The sequence below is a fragment of the Hylobates moloch genome, unplaced genomic scaffold (genome assembly GCF_009828535.3).
Source record: "Hylobates moloch isolate HMO894 unplaced genomic scaffold, HMol_V3 SCAFFOLD_28, whole genome shotgun sequence".
Lineage (NCBI taxonomy): Eukaryota > Metazoa > Chordata > Mammalia > Primates > Hylobatidae > Hylobates > Hylobates moloch.
In genome coordinates this window covers 2,708,593-2,730,100 of record NW_026652303.1, presented here as the reverse complement: position 1 = coordinate 2,730,100, position 21,508 = coordinate 2,708,593, and the positions used below count along the sequence as shown (strand labels likewise).

General features: G+C 43.1%; 2 protein-coding genes and 1 non-coding gene across 7 annotated transcripts in view; all 3 read left to right on the top strand.

Annotated features, from left to right (window-relative positions):
- Positions 1 to 21,508, top strand: part of LOC116463188 (monofunctional C1-tetrahydrofolate synthase, mitochondrial) — a 238,540-nt gene that overhangs the window by 64,031 nt on the left and 153,001 nt on the right. For all 5 annotated transcript variants that reach the window (XR_009211999.1, XR_009211998.1, XM_032146190.2 and 2 more), the window contains 5 exons: positions 7,784 to 7,920; positions 9,690 to 9,736; positions 15,431 to 15,538; positions 16,411 to 16,485; positions 20,011 to 20,113. Coding sequence is in view for 3 of the 5 variants with exons in the window: in XM_032146190.2 (XP_032002081.1) it covers positions 7,784 to 7,920; positions 9,690 to 9,736; positions 15,431 to 15,538; positions 16,411 to 16,485; positions 20,011 to 20,113 (470 nt within the window). In the remaining 2 variants the exon portion in view is untranslated. The remainder of the gene's footprint in view (positions 1 to 7,783; positions 7,921 to 9,689; positions 9,737 to 15,430; positions 15,539 to 16,410; positions 16,486 to 20,010; positions 20,114 to 21,508) is intronic.
- On the top strand, positions 5,674 to 6,908 carry LOC116463189 (ADP-ribosylation factor-like protein 4A). The gene has a single exon (XM_032146194.3). The coding sequence runs from the start codon at positions 5,941 to 5,943 to the stop codon at positions 6,541 to 6,543; it is 603 nt and encodes a 200-aa protein (XP_032002085.1). The 5' UTR covers positions 5,674 to 5,940; the 3' UTR covers positions 6,544 to 6,908.
- On the top strand, positions 10,216 to 10,318 carry LOC116463194 (U6 spliceosomal RNA). Its single transcript, XR_004246606.1, has one exon. It is a non-coding gene; the product is annotated as a U6 spliceosomal RNA (small nuclear RNA).

Here is a 21,508-nt window from a genome sequence, read left to right as displayed (position 1 = left end):
TGAGGCCCTTTGCAACCTAGAACCCCAAACTTAATGTCCCCATAATCGAGTGTGGGAAAGTTCCTGGCTGAGGGGAGGGGTTGGCTCCACCTGCAGGCCCCCTCTGGGCCCAAACCCTGCAAGGAGCTGCCTCTGGTTAGATTGGCTCTGGAGTCTCCGAGTTTAGGGCACAGTTTAGTCAGGGTGGTTTTATGGCAGTATGCTTGATGCATATTTGTCTGCAATTAATAAACAAACTCTTGGCCATTAAGACCTTGAAAAAGCATTCGATTTGTGAAATTGGTTCCTTTCTTCCAGGCTTTGGGTGATCTTGGTAGGTGGGTTTGCAGGCTTTCTCACCCTGTTTAGATAGGAACACTTAAGGAAAACTTGGTAGGATGTGTTGTCTGTTTATGAAGGAAGAATCCTGCAGCAGATTTTCTTATCCAGTGCCTCTGCTTTACTCCATTTTGGGCTTGTCAATAAAATCAGAAATCCAGATATGGATGGCCCTGACCTTAGCTTGGAACGCAAAACCGATACTTCTAAAACAAAGCTGTGATGATATTGTTTTCAGGTTCCTTACTTGTAAACAAAGCTGGGCCTCCAGCCTCATGCTGGAGAATGCTAGCTAGCACGGCTGCCTGGTGTTACAGCCAGTGCAGTCCATGGCCAGTAGAACATTTCTCCACGCTGGCTTTTTGCTAGCATTAATATGTATAATCAAGCTGAAATTGGCCTGCCATGTTGTAAATAGAAAAGAAGATTAAAGATGAATTTTCAAGAACAGATTAAACATCAAGGGATCAACAATTCTTTTTCTGAAATTCTGATACAAGTTTCTTTACCTAACAAAGACCTTTGAAGGAACAAAAATTAAATGGCCTGTCTCTTTTTTTTTTTAACTATATTGGAAAAAAATAACCATGCTGGTAAGCTTATGATATATGTATGCATTTGTGGCAGAGCTTGAAGATTTTTAGGAAATAGCCACACTGGATTCTATAAGGGAAGAATGAACAGCCCCTTCTCCCCAACACAACAAATGATATATTTTTTAGGGCTGTAAACTGTCATCAGTATCTAATCCTTTAATAGCTGAATATTGATATCAGTTTAGGTCACAGGCAACTATTTTATCGATAGCCTAAAGTGGGCCTGGCATGATGGGTTGTGCCTATAACCCAGTTACTCTGGAGGCTGAGGTGGGTGGGTCACTTGAGGCCGGGAGTTCAAGACCAGCCTGAGCTGCATAGCAAAACCCCATCTTTAAAAAATACAGACAAACAGCAAAAAGTAGCACTGGTTTAAAGCAACATTTGTAATCTAAAGTGAAAAGTCAATTTGAAATAAAAATCATCTTCATATTTTTACATTTGACCAGGTCAAGCGTTAGGGGGAAATGATGTTATCAAACTATTATATGCACTGTTGCAACTTCTTTAAAAATATAAATGACCCCTCCATTAAATGGAGAATTATTTCCTTTTCGTAAAAGTCTTTTCTAATTCTGAAAATAATATTAGCTTATTGTAAAAAATTTAACATAAAGAAAAGTAAAAAGGAGATAACTAAGTCTCTCATAACTCAATATTTTATTTATACATTCATCTTTTTACACATTGAGATCAGGCTATAAATACCATTTTTGTCCTGCCTTTTTCTCTGAACACTATAACATAAATCTTTTTCCATGCTTTAGAAGAATTCAAATACCCAAGTAATTTTTAAATAAAACTAAATAACAATATATTTGTTATTACATATTTGAATTTATATAGAAATGTGATTTAACTATGTCAGCAATGGGATTAAAATATAAAACAATGAGATTTTTTTAAATCTTCTATTATTAATAACTCAAATGCAGAACAGATTAATTCTTTTAAAAAGCCATTCTTCAAACTTTAGGATTTCTTATTCAGTCAGAATCATCTGCATTTCATCAACTACATATCGCATGGTATTTACACCTACACATCACTTTATTTGCTTTGCCTGACAAAATGAAAAGTATTGGGAATTGTTCAGGGAAATATGCCAAAAGAATCTTAGGGACTCATGAGTTTTACATATTTTCCCAGTTACACTAATGAAAAGGAATTTTGTTTGAGAACTTGACTTGGAGTGCAGCTGCAGGGCATTTGAATCTCAGTCTCCATCAGGCCTGCACCCATTTCTGTGCAGAAGTTTCTAGAATTTCCCTGAATTGGTTGGACAGAGCAGCTAAAAAAGCAGCCCAAACTGATCTGGAAATAGACTGAATTTCACATTAAAGAAAAATTTGAATCATTCACATCATTTCATCTTTTTTTTTTTTTTTTTTTTTGCTGCAGAGGGCCAAATACCCTATTGGATTTTTTAAAAATGTTTCAACCCTTTATTTCGGTACAATGTAAAAATAATCTGACTTTTCTATGATTTGGCTTTTCTGCCTTGAGTAACTATTTAAATATCTGTGAGATTTTCTTTAATTTGTGCTACTTCCAGAACGAAACAGAGGTATTTGGAAGAAACCACTTCCCACAGGGCCTTTGAACCGTTTACCTAAGTCAAGTATAATGAGAAACATAACCAAATGCACCGTGGGGTTTATTGTTAGGTAATAAATGGCTTAAAAAGCCCCTAGACCCTAAAGATGCCTGGGATGGATGATTTATGTTCATATGCTACTTGAGCATGTAGTTTTGGAGTGCATGGTGGGGCCCATGGCTAGTGGCAGTGGTGCTATTCAGCAAGATTCTGGGTCTTAAGAATAGTTCAAAGTTTTACCACTTCTCGCTGGATAAGCCATCTTTTTTACCTTTGAGTAAATTATAAACTTCTTTTCAGATTGTGTCCAAATGGTCACAGGTACTTTGACAATTTTTACTGTAACTGCCAATAAATAATACTCATCTTAAAAAAGACATCATTCTGGCAGGGCATGGTGGCTCACGCCTGTAATGCCAGCCCTTTGGGAGGCCAAGGCGGGCGGATCATTTGAGGTCAGGAGTTCGAGACCAGCCTGGCCAACGTGGTGAAACCCTGTTTCTATTAAAAATACAAAAATTAGCTGGGCATGGTGATGGGTGCCTGTAATCCCAGCTACTCGAGAGGGTGAGGCAAGAGAATTGCTTGAGCCCGGGAGGTGGAGGTTGCAATGAGCAGAGGTCACCCCATTGCACTCCACCCTGGGCAACAGAGTGAGACTCCATCTCAAAAAAGAAAAAAAAAAAAGGCATCATTCCATTGTCAACCCTTTTTTGCTGTTCTATGCCCTGAACAGGTGATGTGATAGGGGTGCAAAGAGGGTGAGCGTTGTCCTTTACCTCAACAAGTGTGTGGCCTGGTAGGCGAGAAAGGCATGTCAGAATGCTTATCATGAAGCCATCTGAAAAATTCTACAATAATCATATAATCAATGCTCTAGATATCAGAGAGGGGGTACAGAAATCTGCCAGAAGTGGAGGAAGGTAATGAACAAAAATCACAGTTCCATCTCTATGAACTCTAAGCTCCCATAGAAAAAGAAATTAGAGGGCTGGGCGTGGTGGCTCATGCCTATAATCCCAGCACTTTGGGAGGCTGAGGTGGGCAGATCACAAGGTCAGGAGTTTGAGACCAGCCTGGCCAACATGGTGAAACCCTGTCTCTGCTAAAGATACAAAAATTAGCCAGGTGTGGTGACGTGCCTGTGGTCCCAGCTACTCAGGAGTCTGAGGCAGGAGAATTGCTTGAACCTGGGAGGCAGAGATTGCAGTGAGCTAAGATCACGCCACTGCACTCCAGCCTGGGCAACAAGAGCAAAACTCCATGTGTCTCCAAAAAAAAAAAGAGAAAGGAAGGAAGGAGAGAGAAAGAAAGAAAGAGAAGTTAGATTACCTTAAGGAAGGAAGGAAGGAAAAGAGAGAAAGAAAGAAAGAGAAATTAGATTATCTTGGTGCTTATTCTTTTGTATATCGCTGTTGATGATTTGGAATCTGAGCTAAAGATACTGGGGGAAAAACTAAACCAAATTTTGATACCAAATGCAGGAAGGAGGTGAAATAAGCTTTTTTATTGTAGCTCTCCTTTTATTGCTCCCAATAAATACTTCCTACTTTGTGATTTTTCCCGAATTGTATTAGTTGGCGGAAAGCTGAGCAGTCCTGTGTTTCTAATTAAGAATTGGATGGTTAGCTGGAGTTTTGAGGAGGTCATCTCTGGGCGTGTCTGCTTTTGGCTTTCTTGGGCAGCTATGCTAGCATATCCTTGGGAATGAAAATGTAATCCTTCATGTGACACAGTTTAGGTAAACCACTTAGTCCTTTGCAAACACCAAATGCTCAGTACAGTATTTAAATGACACCATGTTTAATGCCACAGTTTCTTTACAGGCTCTTCTAAGATTGTAACGCCTGTGGGCTTTTAACTGCCCTTATTGATGTTGTATCCAAGAAAACAGAAAGTTAACTCCAAGCAGAAGTATTAATATCTTTGTATAACTTTCAGTTTTCATGTTGATCCCACTGCAAATCTGCTATTTAGACAGATGCAGAGGTGACTGATAAGCCAGGGTCATGTGGCTTCAGGAGTCTTAGGTTTCTCCATGCAGCAGTGTCAGGATAGGCTCACCAGCTCCTGGCCACAGCGGGTACCAGCAACCTCCTTGTTGCCGAATCCACCGACCACTCTCGGTCCTCATCCTGCTTCCTGCCTCAGTGGCGTTTGACTTTCCTGTTCTGGAAACAGTCTCATCCTTGGCCTCCTTCTGAGACTTCCTGTCATGTTCTGCCTTCTTCTCCAGGGTCCTCTTATTTTTTTGTCTTTTTAGAGACAGGGTCTCACTGTATTGCCCAGGCTGGTCTCAAACTCCCTAGCTCAAGCAATCCTTTTACCTTGGCCTCCCAAAGTGCTAGGATTACAAGCATGAACCACTGCACACAGCTGGGTTCTCTTATTTTATACTACACCCTCCTAGTTTCCTTTTGGACTCTCTTCTTCTGACAACTCATTACAAGCAAATGTGCTTAACTCTTCTGTCGTTATCCCTTTTCTCACTCGGTGCACTGTCCTTGGGTGATCTTACCCATTCCATGCTTTAAATGGCTAATTATAGTTATGATTTCCATCCATGGAGAACCTGGTTAAGTCAGATGGCTGGCTTTGCCTCCCAGCCCTACTGCTTACTAGCTGTGTGACTGTGGGCAAGTTGCTTACACTCTGTGCCTCAGTTTCCTCATCTATCAAGTGAGGATACGAATAATTAACCCCATAAATATGAAGCATAGCACCTCTCCTATTAACTGCCCCAATCCACTCTCAGTTTTATCTGGTTAACATTTATTAATTTGTCAGGTCTCACGTAAGATGTTACTTCCTACAGGAAACATTCCCAGATGTTCAAATCTAGTTAGATCCTTTTTCCATGTACCCTCATAATTCAGTCTGACTGCCCTATTTCCCTGTCTTAGTGTTTGTCACATTTATCATAATTGCTAATGTATTCAGATCAGCTGGAAGCTCGTGAGGGTAGAGATGGAGTCTGACTGGATCATCATTTTGTCCCCAGGGTCTAGCTCAATGCCTGGTACATAGCAGTACTTGATAAATATTTGCTGAATGAATGACTCATGGAATTGCAGGGTATGATGACGCTTCTAAAGACATTCTTTCTTTGTGGTTACTAGGTTTTGTAGATCAGAAAACTCTATTAGGTTTGTTGTGGTTGAGTATCCTTGACAACATGGCTGACAGTAACTCATGGAAGACCAAATTGTAAACCCAAATGACAGCCTTTAAAATTTTTAACGATGCTTGAGAGCTAAGCTGGAAGGACGTGAGATGCTTATCCCTGCGTAGAAACGCCTGCCAATGCTTTCTCATTTGGACCCAGACTCCAGATCGGGAGCAGTCTTATAGCTGGATCTGCTACCAAGAGAAATTCTAAAGCAAGAAGAGAAAAGCATTTCAATCTGGGACATTTATTTGCACCTGGAAATGGGGAATGGGCTATCAGACCAGACTTCTATCCTATCCAACCTGCCTTCATTTCAGTCCTTCCACATTGTTATTCTGGGTTTGGACTGTGCTGGAAAGACAACTGTCTTATATAGGCTGCAGTTCAATGAATTTGTAAATACCGTACCTACCAAAGGATTTAACACTGAGAAAATTAAGGTAACCTTGGGAAATTCTAAAACAGTCACTTTTCACTTCTTGGATGTAGGTGGTCAGGAGAAATTAAGGCCACTGTGGAAGTCGTATACCAGGTGCACAGATGGCATTGTATTTGTTGTGGATTCTGTTGATATCGAAAGGATGGAAGAAGCCAAAATTGAACTTCACAAAATAACTAGGATATCAGAAAATCAAGGAGTCCCTGTACTTATAGTTGCTAACAAAAAAGACTTGAGGAACTCATTGTCTCTTTCAGAAATTGAGAAATTGTTAGCAATGGGTGAACTGAGCTCATCAACTCCTTGGCATTTGCAGCCTACCTGTGCAATCCTAGGAGATGGCCTAAAGGAAGGACTTGAGAAACTACATGATATGATCATTAAAAGAAGAAAAATGTTGCGGCAACAGAAAAATAAAAGATGAATATCAATATCTATTATATCTGTGTGGAGTAGGTTTTCTCTGGTCCGATTTTGACAAATAGAAGAGTGTCTACAGCATGGTTTGCCTGTCTCCCCTCCTGGATGCTATTAAAGCTTTGTTTTGTTGAACAATCAGATGCCCAACTCTGTTGCCTTGTGGAAGATGAGTAAATGCAGTGCTTCTTAAAGTGGTCTCTTCTCCCTACCCCACAAATCTTTTGGTACGACCATTTGGGGAAGCCAAGCAAGGATAGTAAATTGACCAGAACACAGTTGTGGGAATTTGGCCTGAAGTTAGTGAAATAAAACTTTAAAGAGTGAAAGAAAAAATTTTTTAACGATGCTGATGGTGTACTAAAGAACAATTTTATGAGGCCTTACTTGCTAATATAATAGGCTCTCTTCAACACCTAATACTGTGATGTTATGAACATGGGAACATTTGGTTTTGCAAAGTGTTGTCATCAACAATAAGCTTCTCAAGAGCGGAAGTTTCCACCACAGTATGCACAAGGCCTGTGGACTTTTTGAATATTTGAAGGACTGTCATATGGAAAGGGATCAGGCTTAGTGTGTAGGACTCCAAGAGCTAGGACACAACAAGAATGCAGATGCCTTCTCTTTAGAACAAAGAACTTTTGAACTGTAACGGCTGTCTGGAAATGAGTGGGTCACCCCAGAGGTCATGACCTTATCACCATCTGTGTTCAAGCATGGCAGGGAGAAGCCCTGGGCAGGGATATCTGGAAGGAGAAGGACAAGTGGGGACTTTAGGATCCCTTCTAATCCCAAGAGTCTGGCAGTGCCTACTCACCCAAGGACCGTTGAGCTAGGCCCTGTCCCCGCACCATAGGCCCTGTGCCCACACCCTGCCCCAATAAATGGCTCAGGAAGAACAAGTGCTATATACTCATCAGCAAGAAATGCCCCACCATCAGCTGAATTATTTAAACCATTTTGACGAATGGTTTGTGGCCTTTCTTGAAGTTGATGTTGTTATTAGCACTGCCCAATAACTTTTCCTTTTTTGGTCTCTTGGTAATTAAAGGTGTGTCTGTATCTTGACTTTAGCTTATGCCTGTCCTGTGTGATGTGGGTAGACCGTAATAGCCCAAGAAAATTAAATTATGTTGTGCATTTTGGAATGAGCACCCTCAGATTTGATTCTGGTGTCTTAGGCTGGTTTTGCATAGGTTGTCTGGGAAATATTATAAAATTCACTTTTCTCCCCCCGAACTCAGGATCACGCCCACCCCTCTTGGAGAAGGGAAGAGCACAGTTACCATTGGGCTTGTGCAGGCTCTGACCGCACACCTGAATGTCAACTCCTTTGCCTGCTTGAGGCAGCCTTCCCAAGGACCGACGTTTGGAGTGAAAGGTACTGTCTTTAACAACTAGTGTACTTTTCAGGGCAAAGTTGGGGGGAGAAAATTGTAAAAAGAACATTGTCAACAGATAAAGAGTTAAGACTTTTCAGGGGACCCGGTACATTTCTTCACTGCACACTCCGTACATAGTGGTCACCCCATGTTGGTTCCCCCTGGGCATGAAAAAGAGCAGTGGGAGCTGCCAGGGCTTCACTGGACGCCTCAGGAGCCTGTTCCTGGGGCTGTGTTGCTCAAGGCTTCCGCCTCGAGTGCGGTCTCCCATTTCATCAGGGCCTTCTTTGCCAAGTGATCTTGAAACACAGCCATCCATATCGGTGTTTGATCATCCCAGTCCCAGGGAAAGGTCTTTCCCTCTGCCTTAGTCTCGGCTCATTAGAGTTGCTGTGTGGGGCCCGCAGAGCTCTCTGGAGACGGACTGGCTGTGGACAGCGAGTCATGATGAAATTCCTCCTTGGTCGTGGTTGGGCTGATATCTGGCACTTTCCCATTCATTACTCTTTCTTCCTTGATTTATCATGAAATCATTCCTTAGCTCACTTTACAATGGTGTTTATTGCTACAATTAGTTTGTCCTTGGCACTTGGTGATTTTTTAAGAATACTGTATTTATATTACTGTTACACATATTAATAACGTATCTCATAAAGTACTGATAACTCACAGAGTGTCATGCATTGTGTAGCGGAATGAACACTAGGGTTGGAGCGAGAAGGCCAAGTTTTTGGTCACAGCTGTGTTTCCTACGGCGATGTGACCCTTGGCCACTTGAGCCAGTCACAACCTCTCAGAGCCTCATCTCTGAAAGTCCAAAATGCTGAGAGCGGCACCAGGCTCACCCAGTTGTTGGGAGGATCAAATGAGAAAGCATGTAAAGAACGAGGGCTACTGTCAAGTGATACACACATGGGCGGTGTTGTTACTGCTTTAGGAAAGAGAAGTCCTTTTACTCTAACAACCAACATTTTGAGGGATACGCAGCGTGACAAATCTCACATACTATTATCTGCAATAAATTGAAGTCTATAATTTACTCATTTGAGGTGGTTATGCGGTGGTTTTTTGGTTTTTTGTTTTTTTTTTTTTTTTTGAGACAGAGTCTCACTTGGTTGCCCAGTGAATGCAGTGGTGAATGCCTGGAATGCAGTGGTGCAATCTCGGCTCACTCCAAACTCCGCCTCCCAGTTTCAAGTGATTCGCCTGCCTCAGCCTCCCGAGTAGCTGGGATTACAGGCGCCCGCCACCGTGCCTAGCTAATTTTTGTATTTTTAATAGAGATGGGATTTCATCATGTTGGCCAGGCTGGTCTCAAACTCCTGACCTCAAGTGATCCGCCCGCCTCAGCCTCCCAAGGTGCTGGGTTTACAGGCATGAGCCACCTCGCCCAGCCACAGTGTATTTTTTTTAAACAAAGTTTTCTCAGATATGAAATCATATACAATTGATTTAGATAAAGTATAGTCACAGAGATCTAATAGTAAATTAACAAAATATTCTCATATCCTGGTATGTTTTACAGTAATGACATCTGCTCTATTTTTACCTTTTTTTTTTTTTAAGCAAAGAAACAGGTATAGTTAGACAAAGTGTCAACTTTTTTTTTTTTTTTCTGTTCTGCTTGGATATAACCATTAGTATCTCTCACTGCCTTTTGTTACTTCATCTTGGGTGTGACGCCCCTCTGTTGGGTTTGGGGAGCTGTGTCCATCGTGGCAGCTGTACTTGGTGACCCGTTTGAAATGCCTCTTGCTCTGTTGTTTAGGAGGAGCCGCGGGTGGTGGCTACGCCCAGGTCATCCCCATGGAGGAGGTAAGACCTTGAAGAGATGCAGGTCAGCTATGACTGTGTCTCCTTCCTGACATCTTGTCTCTGCTCCCATCCACACAGGCCCACAGACCCTCATCCATAATCCCAAAGTCATTAAGGCTCTGAAACCCCAAAATGTTTGCATAACCCATGCAGTGACAAATCCTAGTATTTACTGTGATGAGCTATAATTATATGGATTTTGTATGTGCTACTTGGCATGAATATTCATATACATTGCTGTGGAAAAATTATTTTTGATTAACAGGTGCTGACCTGGCCCCTGCTTGGGGTGTTTTACAAATAAACTACATGTAAATAACACTGCCTTCCTAAACTCCAAAAAATTCTGAATCTTGAAAGCCTGCTGGCCTTGCAGGTCTGGATGAGAGAATGTGGGTCTGTGCCTCCCTTATCATCGGCTGTACTGCCAAGTTCACGAAGACTCAACGCTTCCCCTCTGTCAATTCAGGCTCCAGTGCGTGCCTCGGCAGCACAGATACTAAAACTGGAATGACACAGAGAGGATTAGCATGGTCCCTGCACGAGGATGACACACAAATTTGTGAAGTGTCCCATTAAAAATAAAAGACTCCAAAATAAAAGAGTTCCAGAGGAAAATGGGCAAAAAGAACTGATGTTAATTCTCACTTCTGTAAGAACTCCACCTTTGTTCCACATAACCTCTTTGTCACCTGTAACTAACCAGTGACCAGTTCTTTTCAGTTTCGTTCTCCGCATCAGCCTTATCATTCGGTGGGGCCTGGGCAATTTTCCAAAACCCAAATCTGAGCAGGTCACTTTCCTGTTCTGTCATTGCCGCCATTGCCTGTCACCCTCCAGCACAGCACAGGAGGTCCTCGTGGGCGGCTGCTCCTGCTTCTCTGTCCACAGGTCCCCACCTGCCTTCTTCTCTCCACCGCGTCAAGCTCCTCGTAGACTCTTTTTTTGAGACAGAGTTTTGCTTTGTTGCTCAGGCTGGAGTGCAGTGGCACAGTCTCAGCTCACTGCAACCTCTGCCTCCCAGGTTCAAGCAATTCTCATGCCTCAGCCTCCTGAGTAGCTGGGATTACAGGCAACTGCCACTGTGCCTGACTGATTTTTTGTATTTTAGTAGAGACAAGGTTTCACCATGTTGGCCAGGCTTGTCTGGAACTCGTGAGCTCAGGCAATCCGCTGGTCTCGGCCTCCCAAAGTGTTAGGATTACAGGCGTGAGCCACGGTGCCCAGCCCTTGCAGACTCTTTTCCTTTTCTCTGTCTGTTCCAGGATTTTCCCATGCCTGGAACATTCTTCCTTTTCTGTCCTCTTTACCCAGTTTAGTCAAGGTTTTTTGTCAAGGTTCTTCTCCACCCCACAGACTCCCTCTATTTTTACGGCTATCTGGTTCAGTTGGCTGTGACGAGTTGTGGGCCTTTCTTGAGGTCCCAGGTCCCAGCATTGAGCAGAGTGCCCAGCACATGGTAGGAACTCACTAGAAAGTACTTGTTGACTTTGTTAAAGGAATAGAAGTGTTTACCCATGGAGGTCTGAGTGTCAGGGAAGCTAAAGAGAAAATCTGTAGAAACTTCAAATACTGGGAATGGGGGTGAGAAAGAGTAGTCCAAGGCACTGCTGAAAAAAATTGTCACAGGCTTCAGGTCAGAATGGGCGTGGGTACCATTCACGAGCCAGCAAGACCCAGAACCAGGAGGCCAAATTAGAGATGGTGTACAAGGGGCATACACAGGGGAGTGGCTCGGGTTTAGCCAGCAAATTGGAAGGACATTGGTGTCCCAGCGGTTTAGGGCATCAGCTGCATGGCTTGGAGGAGAGAGCTACTTTTCTCTTCTTTTCTTTTCTTTTCTTTTCATTTTTGAGATGGAGTCTTGCTCTGTCACCCAGGCTGGAGTGCAATGGTGCGATCTCGGCTCGCTGCAACCTCTGCCTCCTGGGTTCAAGTGATTCTTCTGCCTTAGCCTCCCAAGAAGCTGGGATTACAGGCGCCTGCCACCACGCCCAGCTAATTTTTGTATTTTAATAGAGACGGGGTTTCGCCGTGTTGGTCAGGCCAGTCTTGAACTCCTGACCTCAGGTGACCCACCCGCCTCGGCCTCCCAAAGTGCTGGGATTACAGGCGTGAGCCACCATGCCCAGCCAAGAGGTCTACCTTATGAGAGTGGAGTGGGCCAGACACACTCAGGCAGTTTGTTCCTTGAAATTGAGTGCCTCTAGTCTTTTCTTCATCTGTATCCTCCCAGCTCTGAGCACCGTGCCTGACACTTAGTGGATGTTTGTTGACTGTGTGCCAGGCACAGACAATATGTACTGGACGGAACGCAATAAATCACCATAAGGGAAAATGTTAGAATAAATTCCAGATGGACTGAGGACTATAACTGGAAGGATGGGAAGGAGCTGGCCTTGTGAAGAATGAGGGAGAGCATTCAGCCAGTGGGAACTGCTGGTGGGAAAGTCCTGAGGCAGGAAAGGGTGTGGCCTGTTCAGGGAACTGGAGGACACTAGCGTGGCTGGAGCCCCGTGGGCCAGCGGGAGTGGGGGGGTTGAGGTAGAGAAGTGTGCAGGCGCCAGCCCTGTCGAGCAATTGCAATTTGTAGCCAAGAACCTGGATTTTATTTGAAGTGCCAAGGTCAGCCATTGAAGGGCTCTTGACAGATAACACAATGCAGATTGAGTTTTATTAAAATCACCCTGCCTTCTGTGTGATGAAGGGACCAGGGGCCTCTCAGTAGACACGATGAATCCAGGAGGAAGACTATGGAAGTAGCCTAGGGAAAGATGTCAGTGACTTGGCCCAGGGTGGGGGCAGTGAGGATAGAAAAGAGGAAAAAACAGTTTAAGATTTGTTTGCTGATGTTTGCAGGATTAGATGTTGGGGGTGAGAAAAGAGGAGGATTCAAGGACAACATCCAGGGTACTGGCTTGAGCAACTCAGTAGACTCATTTGTTGAGGCAGAGAACAGGGGAGTGATGGTATGGGGTTTGAACTGTGTGGTGTGGGGTGTGGTGGAGGGTGGTAGTCACAAGGAGGGACTCAGTTTAGAGGCCTATGAAACATGCAGGTGGACATCAAGTAGACGGCTGGAAAGAAAAACTTACATTCCAGTTGTGAAATGGCCAAAGAGTTCAATAGAAACATCGGAAAAGAAATATTAACTAAATGCGTATTCATCTTCACCAATAATCAAGTAAATAAATCTACATTAAAACCACTATCAGGCCGGGCACGGTGGCTCATGCCTGTAATCCCAGAACTTTGGGAGGCCGAGGTGGGTGGATCACCTGAGGTCAGGAGTTCAAGACCAGCCTGGCCAACATGGGGAAACCCCGTCTCTACTAAAAATACAAAAAGTAGCTGGGCGTGGTGGCAGGCGCCTGTAATCCCAGCTACTTGGGAGGCTGAAGGAGGAGGATCACTCAAACCTGGGAGGCAGAGGTTCCAGTAAGCCGAGATCACGCCAGTGCACTCCAGCCTGGGCAACAAGAGCGAGACTCCGTCTCTAAATAAATAAATAAAAATAAAACCACTATCAGTTAACATTTTACTTGTCAAATTGACAAAATTGGATTTTTCAAAATAGTTATGATACCAAATTTTGGCAAAGAAATTGAAATGGACTCCCACACACTGCTGGGAAGTGTATGTTGATAAAAACACTTTGGGAAGAAGAGTAGAAATACATATTAAGTGTTTTACCGTGCATATCCTTTGGGCCCAAATAAGTTCATTTTTAGTGTACCCTAAGGAAAAAAATGAATGTATGGGAAAATAGATCATTTCAAATTAAATATACTGTCACATAGTTTATAACATTAAAAAATGGGATAATAATAGGACATCAAGTTAACTATATTTTGCAGACTCTTTAATGATGTAAAAATGCTTGCTATATTGAGAATGTAAGAGCTAAAGTATAAACCGTTATGATGTTATGATTCCAATATTTAAAAGTACAAATATATATTTATAAAATATATAAAGATATGTAATTTTTCATGTTTTCTCCAGTTAACGTTATTTTATGTTATAAAGTAAAATTTTAACAAGAAAATATTTAACCTTCCAAGAAATTAAGGAAATGCAGCTTTAAAAAGAATAACACTTTCTCAACTATTAAATTATTTCTTAGTCTAAAAGTTACATTATTTCTGAAGTAACTGATCTACTACTAGTGTTTTGCAGATGACACTTCATCTCTTTCAAAAAGCAATTTGGTGATATTATCAAGATCCCAAAGGCCGGGTGTGGTGGCTCATGCTTGTAATCCCAGCACTTTGGGAGGCTGAGGCAGGCAAATCACAAGGTCAGGAGTTCGAGACCAACCTGGCCAACATGGTGAAACCACATCTCTACTAAAAATACAAAAATTAGCCAGGCGTGGTGGCAGGTGCCTATAGTCCCAGCTACTTAGGAGGCAGGAGAATTGCTTGAACCTGGGAGGCGGAGGTTGCAGTGAGCTGAGATCATGCCACTGCACTCCAGCCTAGGTGAAAGAGTGCAACTCCGTCTCGAAATAAAATAAAATAAAATAAAAATACTTCATCCCTTTCAAAAAGCAATTTGGTGATATTATCAAGATCCCACGGGCTGGGCGCGGTGGCTCATGCCTGGAATCCTAGCACTTTGGGAGGCTGAAGCAAGAGGATCACTTGAGCCCAGGAGTCTGAGACCAACCTGGGCAACAGTGAGACTGCGTCTCTACAAAAAAAAAAAAAAAAAAAACAAGAAAAGAAAGAAAGCTCATTTAACCTAGTAACTACTCTCCTGAAAATATACTACTCATTAGCAATTAATTTTTTTAAAAAAAGGAAAAGCTATTTGTGTGTATGCTTTATAACTGTGGCCTTCCTTGTAAAAGTGAACATTTGGTAGTAGTGTATGTATCCAGCCTGAAACTTTTGGTACAGCTTCTATAAACTATACAAAAGATTATTATAGAAAAAGTTTTGTGAAAAACGAAACTTGGAAGTTTGTAGGAAGCTGATTTCATGAGTGCTCATGAGACTGGAAGGAAAATAACAGAATGAGTAGAGTCATGAGGGTAAAATAATTTATTTCTCCAAAATTCTGTAATATTTCATATTATTTTATTGTTACTGTTTATTTTATGCCCTGCCTCATTCCAAAGTATATTTGATATGATACTGTTTTCTAGATAATGAAACAATGAATAAACGTAAAGTGAGTGACTATAAGATTCATTATTAAATGCATCAGAATGCTTTGCCTTAACCTGAGGATGGAAGGAGTTATGATCTGAGCAATTGCTCAAAGGTTCTTTGTTGTCACGTGGAAGACCTTGACCTTGATTTTCTGATTTAGGCATTCCTATAGACTCAGTTCATTATAAGGATATGTAATTTGTATGCTATTTTATTTATTCAATCCTTAAATTCCATAGTTGTTTAAAACAAATAGGAAGATGTCTTAGCTGAGCACAGTGGCCCAGGAGCTCATAACCAGCCTAGGCAACACAGCAAGACCCCCGTCTCTACAGAAAATTCAAAAGTCAGCCAGGCACAATGGTGTGCACCTATAGTCCCAGCCTACTCAGTAGGCTGAGGTGAGAGGATTGCTTGAGCCCAAGAGTTTGAGAATACAGCGAGCTATGATCATGCCACTGTACTCCAGCTTGGGCGACAAAGCGAGACCCTATTTCTGAAAATAAATAAATAGAAAGATATCTTATTTCTGTAGTTCAACCTTCACTTGACTGGAGACATCCACGCCATCACCGCTGCCAATAACTTGCTGGCTGCTGCCATTGACACAAGGATTCTTCATGAAAACACACAAACAGATAAGGTGAGAAGGATGCCTTGCTAGCCATTTTGGGTATTGTATCCTGGAATTCCTGGATTCTTAAGGAGTTTGTGGAAAGAATTCTGATGTCTGCAAACTCTGAAATGTTATTCAATTCAATTTTTTGATTTTTACATATGTCCCTATTTCCCAAGGAGAAGGAGCCATCCTTTGATCAGATTCTCAAATGGGATTATGAGTACTGCCAAGTTATTGGGAGAATTGTAGTATGTTGTAAAAGCCAAATATTCTCTAAGATGAGTCTTTAGTTTTAAAGATGGTAGGTAGACCAGTTCTCTTCATTCTGGTCACAGGTCCAATCTCTAATCTATTCTACGGGGATTGGACAGATGTCGTTTTAAGACTAATGTTATGTGGAGCTATTTTAGATGTGCTGAAAAGATGTCAGAGACCCTTACTGGGCTTCATGTGCTTGTAGCTTAAGAGTTAAACCACATCCCCAAAGGGGACAGCCCACCAGAAGCTAATTCCTCACAGACATAGGACATAGATAAAAGGGGTACCTTCTGGCACGTTTTACAACAAGAGTCCTCACTTTCTTTAATTAAAGTAGTTCCTCAGTGAGTCTTTGCTACATAATCCACATACATCTTCATATGGTAGTTGTAGCGATATAGATCACGAAATACATTTATGCAAGCTCTTTGCAATGTATGTTATTTCAGATCTTGTCAGTTTTATGAAAATGACAGAATTTAAGTCAACATTGTTTATATTAGCCCACAAATTTTAATAGGGTCTTTTATCTAAGTAGTTTGGTTATAAATGCAAAGAATTTTTGTCATATCCTATGAATTGTTCAAGTTCATGGACAATTAACTTTTGTGTGGTCTCATTTTTGTTTGTGTTTTTAGGCTCTGTATAATCGGCTGGTTCCTTTAGTGAATGGTGTCAGAGAATTTTCAGAAATTCAACTTGCTCGGCTAAAAGTAAGTTTCCAGTTAGCAATTCTTTAAAAAGAAAATATCCTAGAAACACATCAGAAAGATTGTCAAAGCCTGAAATTTTCAACTTAGTTTGACTTTGGTTTTCAGATATCCTTTTGGGTATTAAACTCTATGGAGACCGAATACTGGAGCAGAGAGAGCACAGTGTTCGAAGCCTGAACCCTGGTTCTACACAAAAGAGCCAGGTGGACAAATTAATTAACCTTTTTCCATCTCAGTTTCTTCATCTATGAAATTAGAGGACTGTTTTGCTAATTTATGAGTACCCTAGTCAACTGACAAATTAGCTGGGCACAGGAGCACATACATACCTGTAGTCCGAGCTACGCATGATGCTGACGTGAGAGGTTTGCTTGAGCCAAGGACTTCAAGGTTATAGTGCACCATGATGGCGCCTCTGAATAGCCACTGCACGCCAGCCTGGCCAACACAGCAAGATCCCATCTCTTAAAAAAATATATAACAAATTAGAATTTTTGGTGAGTCCTTCTCTTTCTAAAGTGAAATATTTTTATGAAATTTGTTAAATTTCTAGGAAATTATAAGATAACCTTTGAAAACTCATCTATCTCATTTGTGGTTTTTTGTTTTGTTTTGTTTTGTTTCGTTTTTTGAGACAGAGTTTTACTCTTGGTGCCCAGGCTGGAGTGCAGTGGCATGATCTCAGCTCACTGCAACCTCCGCCTCCCTAGTTCAAGTGATTCTCTTGCCTCAGCCTCCCAAGTAGCTGTGATTACAGACATGCACCACTGCGCCCAGCTAAATTTTGTATTTTCAGTACAGATGGGATTTCACCATGTTGGCCAGGCTGGTCTCAAACTCCTGACCTCAGGTGATCCATCCACCTTGCCCTCCCAAAGTGCTGGGATTACAGGCGTGAGCTACTGCGCCCAGCCTCATCTATGTTTTTGTTGCAGCAAACACTACAATTATACTTGCGTATGCCATCTTAATTCTTAAAACCTGTCTTATCTTTTTTCTGATGCCATTTGCTGCCTCTGGTCTTCTAATCATATTGCTTGCTACTAGCCCTGTTTCAGAGACTAAAAAATAACCCTAAATGGTATAACTTACAACCTTACTGGTTGGTATTAAGTGGTTTTAAAAATTCACCTCCTGCCTCTTACTGAACCAAGTTCAGTGTGTTGAAGTAGTGAGTAATTCCATCCTCACCAGCTGTAACAACATGCAGTTTCTGTTTCCCAGATCTTTTTTATGCTTCATTAAAAATCACTATTTTGCCGGGCACAATGGCTCACGCCTGTAATCCCAGCACTTTGGGAGGCCGAGGCAGGTGGATCCTGAGGTCAGGAGATCGAGACCATCCTGACTAACATGGTGAAACCCCGTCTCTACTAAAAATACAGAAAACTAGCCAGGCGTGGTGGCAGGTGCCTGTAGTCCCAGCTACTCGGGAGGCTGGGGCAGGAGAATGGCGTGAACCCAGGAGGCGGAGCTTGCAGTGAGCCGAGATCGCGCCACTGCACTCCAGCCTGGGCGACAGAGCAAGACTCTGTCTCAAAAAAAAAAAAAAAAAAAAATCACTATTTTTTGTGTGTGTGTGTGTGTGTGTGTGTGTGTGTGTGTGTGTGTGACAGTCTTGCTCTGTTGCCCAGGCTGGAGTGCAATGGCACAATCTCGGCTCACTGCAACCTCCGCCTCCTAGGTTCAAGCAGTTCTGCCTCGGCCTTCTGAGTAGCTGGGATTATAGGTGCCCACCACCATGCCAGCTAATTTTTTGTATTTTTAGTAGAGACAAGGTTTCACCATGTTGGCCAGGCTGGTCTCGAACTCCTGACCTCAGGTGATCCACCTGCTTCAGTCTCCCAAAGTGCTGGGATTACAGACATGAGCCACCACACCCAGCCAAAAATCACTTTCTTAAAATGTTTTATTTACACAAAATAAATAGGAAGATTTCTTGGCTGGGCACGGTAGCTCACCCCTGTAATCTCAGCACTTTGGAAGGCCAAGACAAGAGGATTGCTTGAGCCCAGGAGTTCATGACCAGCCCAGGCAACATAGCAAGACCCCTGTCTCTACAAAAAATTTAAAAATTGGCTGGGCATTAAAAGTTTTAATTTTTTTTTCTCTTCCATGAATTAGGAATAACTTATTTTGAAACATAGGAATAAACTTAACTTGAATTACCGGTATTTGTATTTGAAAACTAATGAACTGTGGCATCAATTATATGGATGGACAGCAGTTTACGTCTCTTCTGAGCAGGGTACACGGTGGCCACATAGAGCAGCCCAGGGAGCCCCTGGCTGACGCAGCCAGTAGCAGGCACAAGTGGTAGTTAGCGTATGCTGTCCACCACAGGACATCTTCAGATCAATCCTTTTCAGAGTCTATTACAAACTCGCAGTATCTTACTTGTAGAAGAAATCTGGCCCTAGGTATTTGTCTGACTTGGCCTAACCTATAATTCAGTCAAAGTTCAGTTTAGTTTAGTTTTTTTGTTTTTTTTTTGTTTGGTTTTTTTGTTTTTTGAGATGGAGTTTCGCTCTTGTCCAGGCTGGAGTGCAATGGCGCCATCTTGGCACACCACAACTTCTGCCTCCCGGGTTCAAGAGATTCTCCTGCCTCAGCCTCCCAAGTAGCTGGGATTATAGGCATGCGCCACCAGGCAGGCTAATTTTGTATTTTTAGTAGAGACGGGGTTTCTCCATGTTGGTCAGGCTGGTCTCGAACTCCTGACCTCAGGTGATCCACCCACCTCAGCCTCCCAAAGTGCTGGGATTACAGGCGTGAGCCACCACACCCAGATTAGTTTTGATTTTTGTTTTTTGGTTTTTTTGGAGACAGAGTCTTGCTCTGTCACTCAGGCTGGAGTGCAATGGCAGGATCTCAGCTCATTGCAACCTCTGCCTCCCAGGTTCAAGTGATTCTCCTGCCTCAGCCTCCCAAGTAGCTGGGATTACAGGCGCTCTCCACCATACCTGGCTAATTTTTTTTTGTATTTTTAGTAGAGACGGGGATTCACCACGTTGGCCAGTCTGGTCTCGAACTCCTGACCTCAGGTGATCCGCCTGCCTTGACCTTCCACAGTGCTAGGATTACAGGCGTGAGCCACCACACCTGGCCCAGTTTAGTTTTTTTGTTTGTTTGTTTCTTTGCTTGTTTGTTTTGAGACGGAGTTTCGCTCTTGTTGCCCAGGCTGGAGTGCAATGGCACGATTTCGGCTCACTGCAACCTCCGCCTCCCGGGTTACAGCAATTCTCCTGCCTCAGCCTCCCAAGTAGCTGGGATTACAGGCATGCGCCACTGTGCCTGGCTGATTTTTGCATTTTTAGTAAAGATGGGGTTTCTCCATGTTGGTCAGGCTGGCCGCGAACTCCTGACCTCAGGTGATCTGCCCACCTGGGCCTCCCAAAGTGCCAGTTTAGTTTTTTAAAAGGCTTTACCAATCATAGAGAAAATAAAATTAGAGGGATAATTTTGGTGACCCTTTGCTTTCTGTTGCTTCTCAAACTTCTCACCTTTTTTCTTCTTAATCATTAGAAACTGGGAATAAATAAGACTGATCCGAGCACACTGACAGAAGAGGAAGTGAGTAAATTTGCCCGTCTTGACATCGACCCATCTACCATCACGTGGCAGAGAGGTGGGTGCTGGGGAGATGCCAGCAGGCTGATGGCCAGGTGGGGAGGCATGTTTGAGCCGAAGCGCTTAAATTCAGAAACTTACAGTTTGATCCTGTCCAATGATCTTCCCAGCCTGTGCTTCATATTCCCACCATTTATTTCAGTTACTATTATCGTGCCACCCTCCCTTATCCTTGCCTCCAATTAAAACAAAAATTCTGTCCAGGCTCAATCCCATCTTCTCCCATGTCTTCCAAATTTCCAAGGAAAATTACCTAATTTTCTCTTCTGTTTCTCTCTCCTTTGGCCTCTTGTCTCTATATTAAGAAACAAAACAAAACAAAACAAAATTTTTTTAAAGACCATGCCTCCCTGGCTTTGTCCTGCTCCTCCTCCACCCACCATCCCACCTTCTTCTGTTCACTTCCTTACCACTGGCTCTCGGCAGCTCTCTGTGTGTTTCCAGTGCTGGATTTTCCTCCAAGTCTGATATGTGCTTTCATCCACTTAACGAGGCATCCCTCCACCGCTTCAAATGCAGCTGAGTGGACTCCCCATGAGCTCCCCACCACCTCGACTTCCCTGCTTCCCTCTCAGCTGTGATGTCCCCTTCCTTCTCCCACACTGCCCTCAGTCTCATTGCTCACTATGGGATGAGACAGGGGGAAATGCACTAAACAGGAAATCAGGAGCCCTGAGCGTGTGTCCCCCCTGCCACTGACTCACTGCATGACCTCGAGCAAGTCGCATGCATGTTCTTGGCGCTGGAGATGGAGATGGTCACATACGCTGCACAGAAACACGGCAACCACACTTTATGAACCCTACACAACTGCAGAAATGTTCGATGGCATGGATCCCTGATTCTTCCTGTATTATTCTTCTCATACTTGTGCCCTCACTTACCTCTTTATACTCACATTTGGAACATATTTATCAGATGCGCATTTTATAGCAGTTCCCGACTAATAGATTATGTTGCTTCCATTTCCATCCCCCAGTTCAGAGGGTTCACATTAACAGAGATATCCCGTTGTGATCAGAGGCCTCCAGTGACTCCCCACATCCTGGGTGATACAGTTGCCATCGCAGAGCTTGGCCTTCAGGACACCCGCAGGGGCTTCCCTCCCTCTGCTCCCTGCCTGCTTTCTAGTCAGGAGTGCCGACCGCTGTCCTGCTGCCAGCCCTAGCTGGGCCATCTCCATCCTGTCTCCTGCCTAGGCCAGTCTTGCCCTCCAAGATGCACCCAGGTCTCGTCCCTTCAGGGAGCTTCCCTTCTGGGAATCCACCCAGCCAGTCCATTAAGAATTTAGTGTTATCCCACAAACCATGAGGTAGAGAGACAAAGACCAGAGACTAAGCGTTGGCTCTGCCGTTTATGAGCTGCACAACTTTGGACAGACTGCTCACTCATT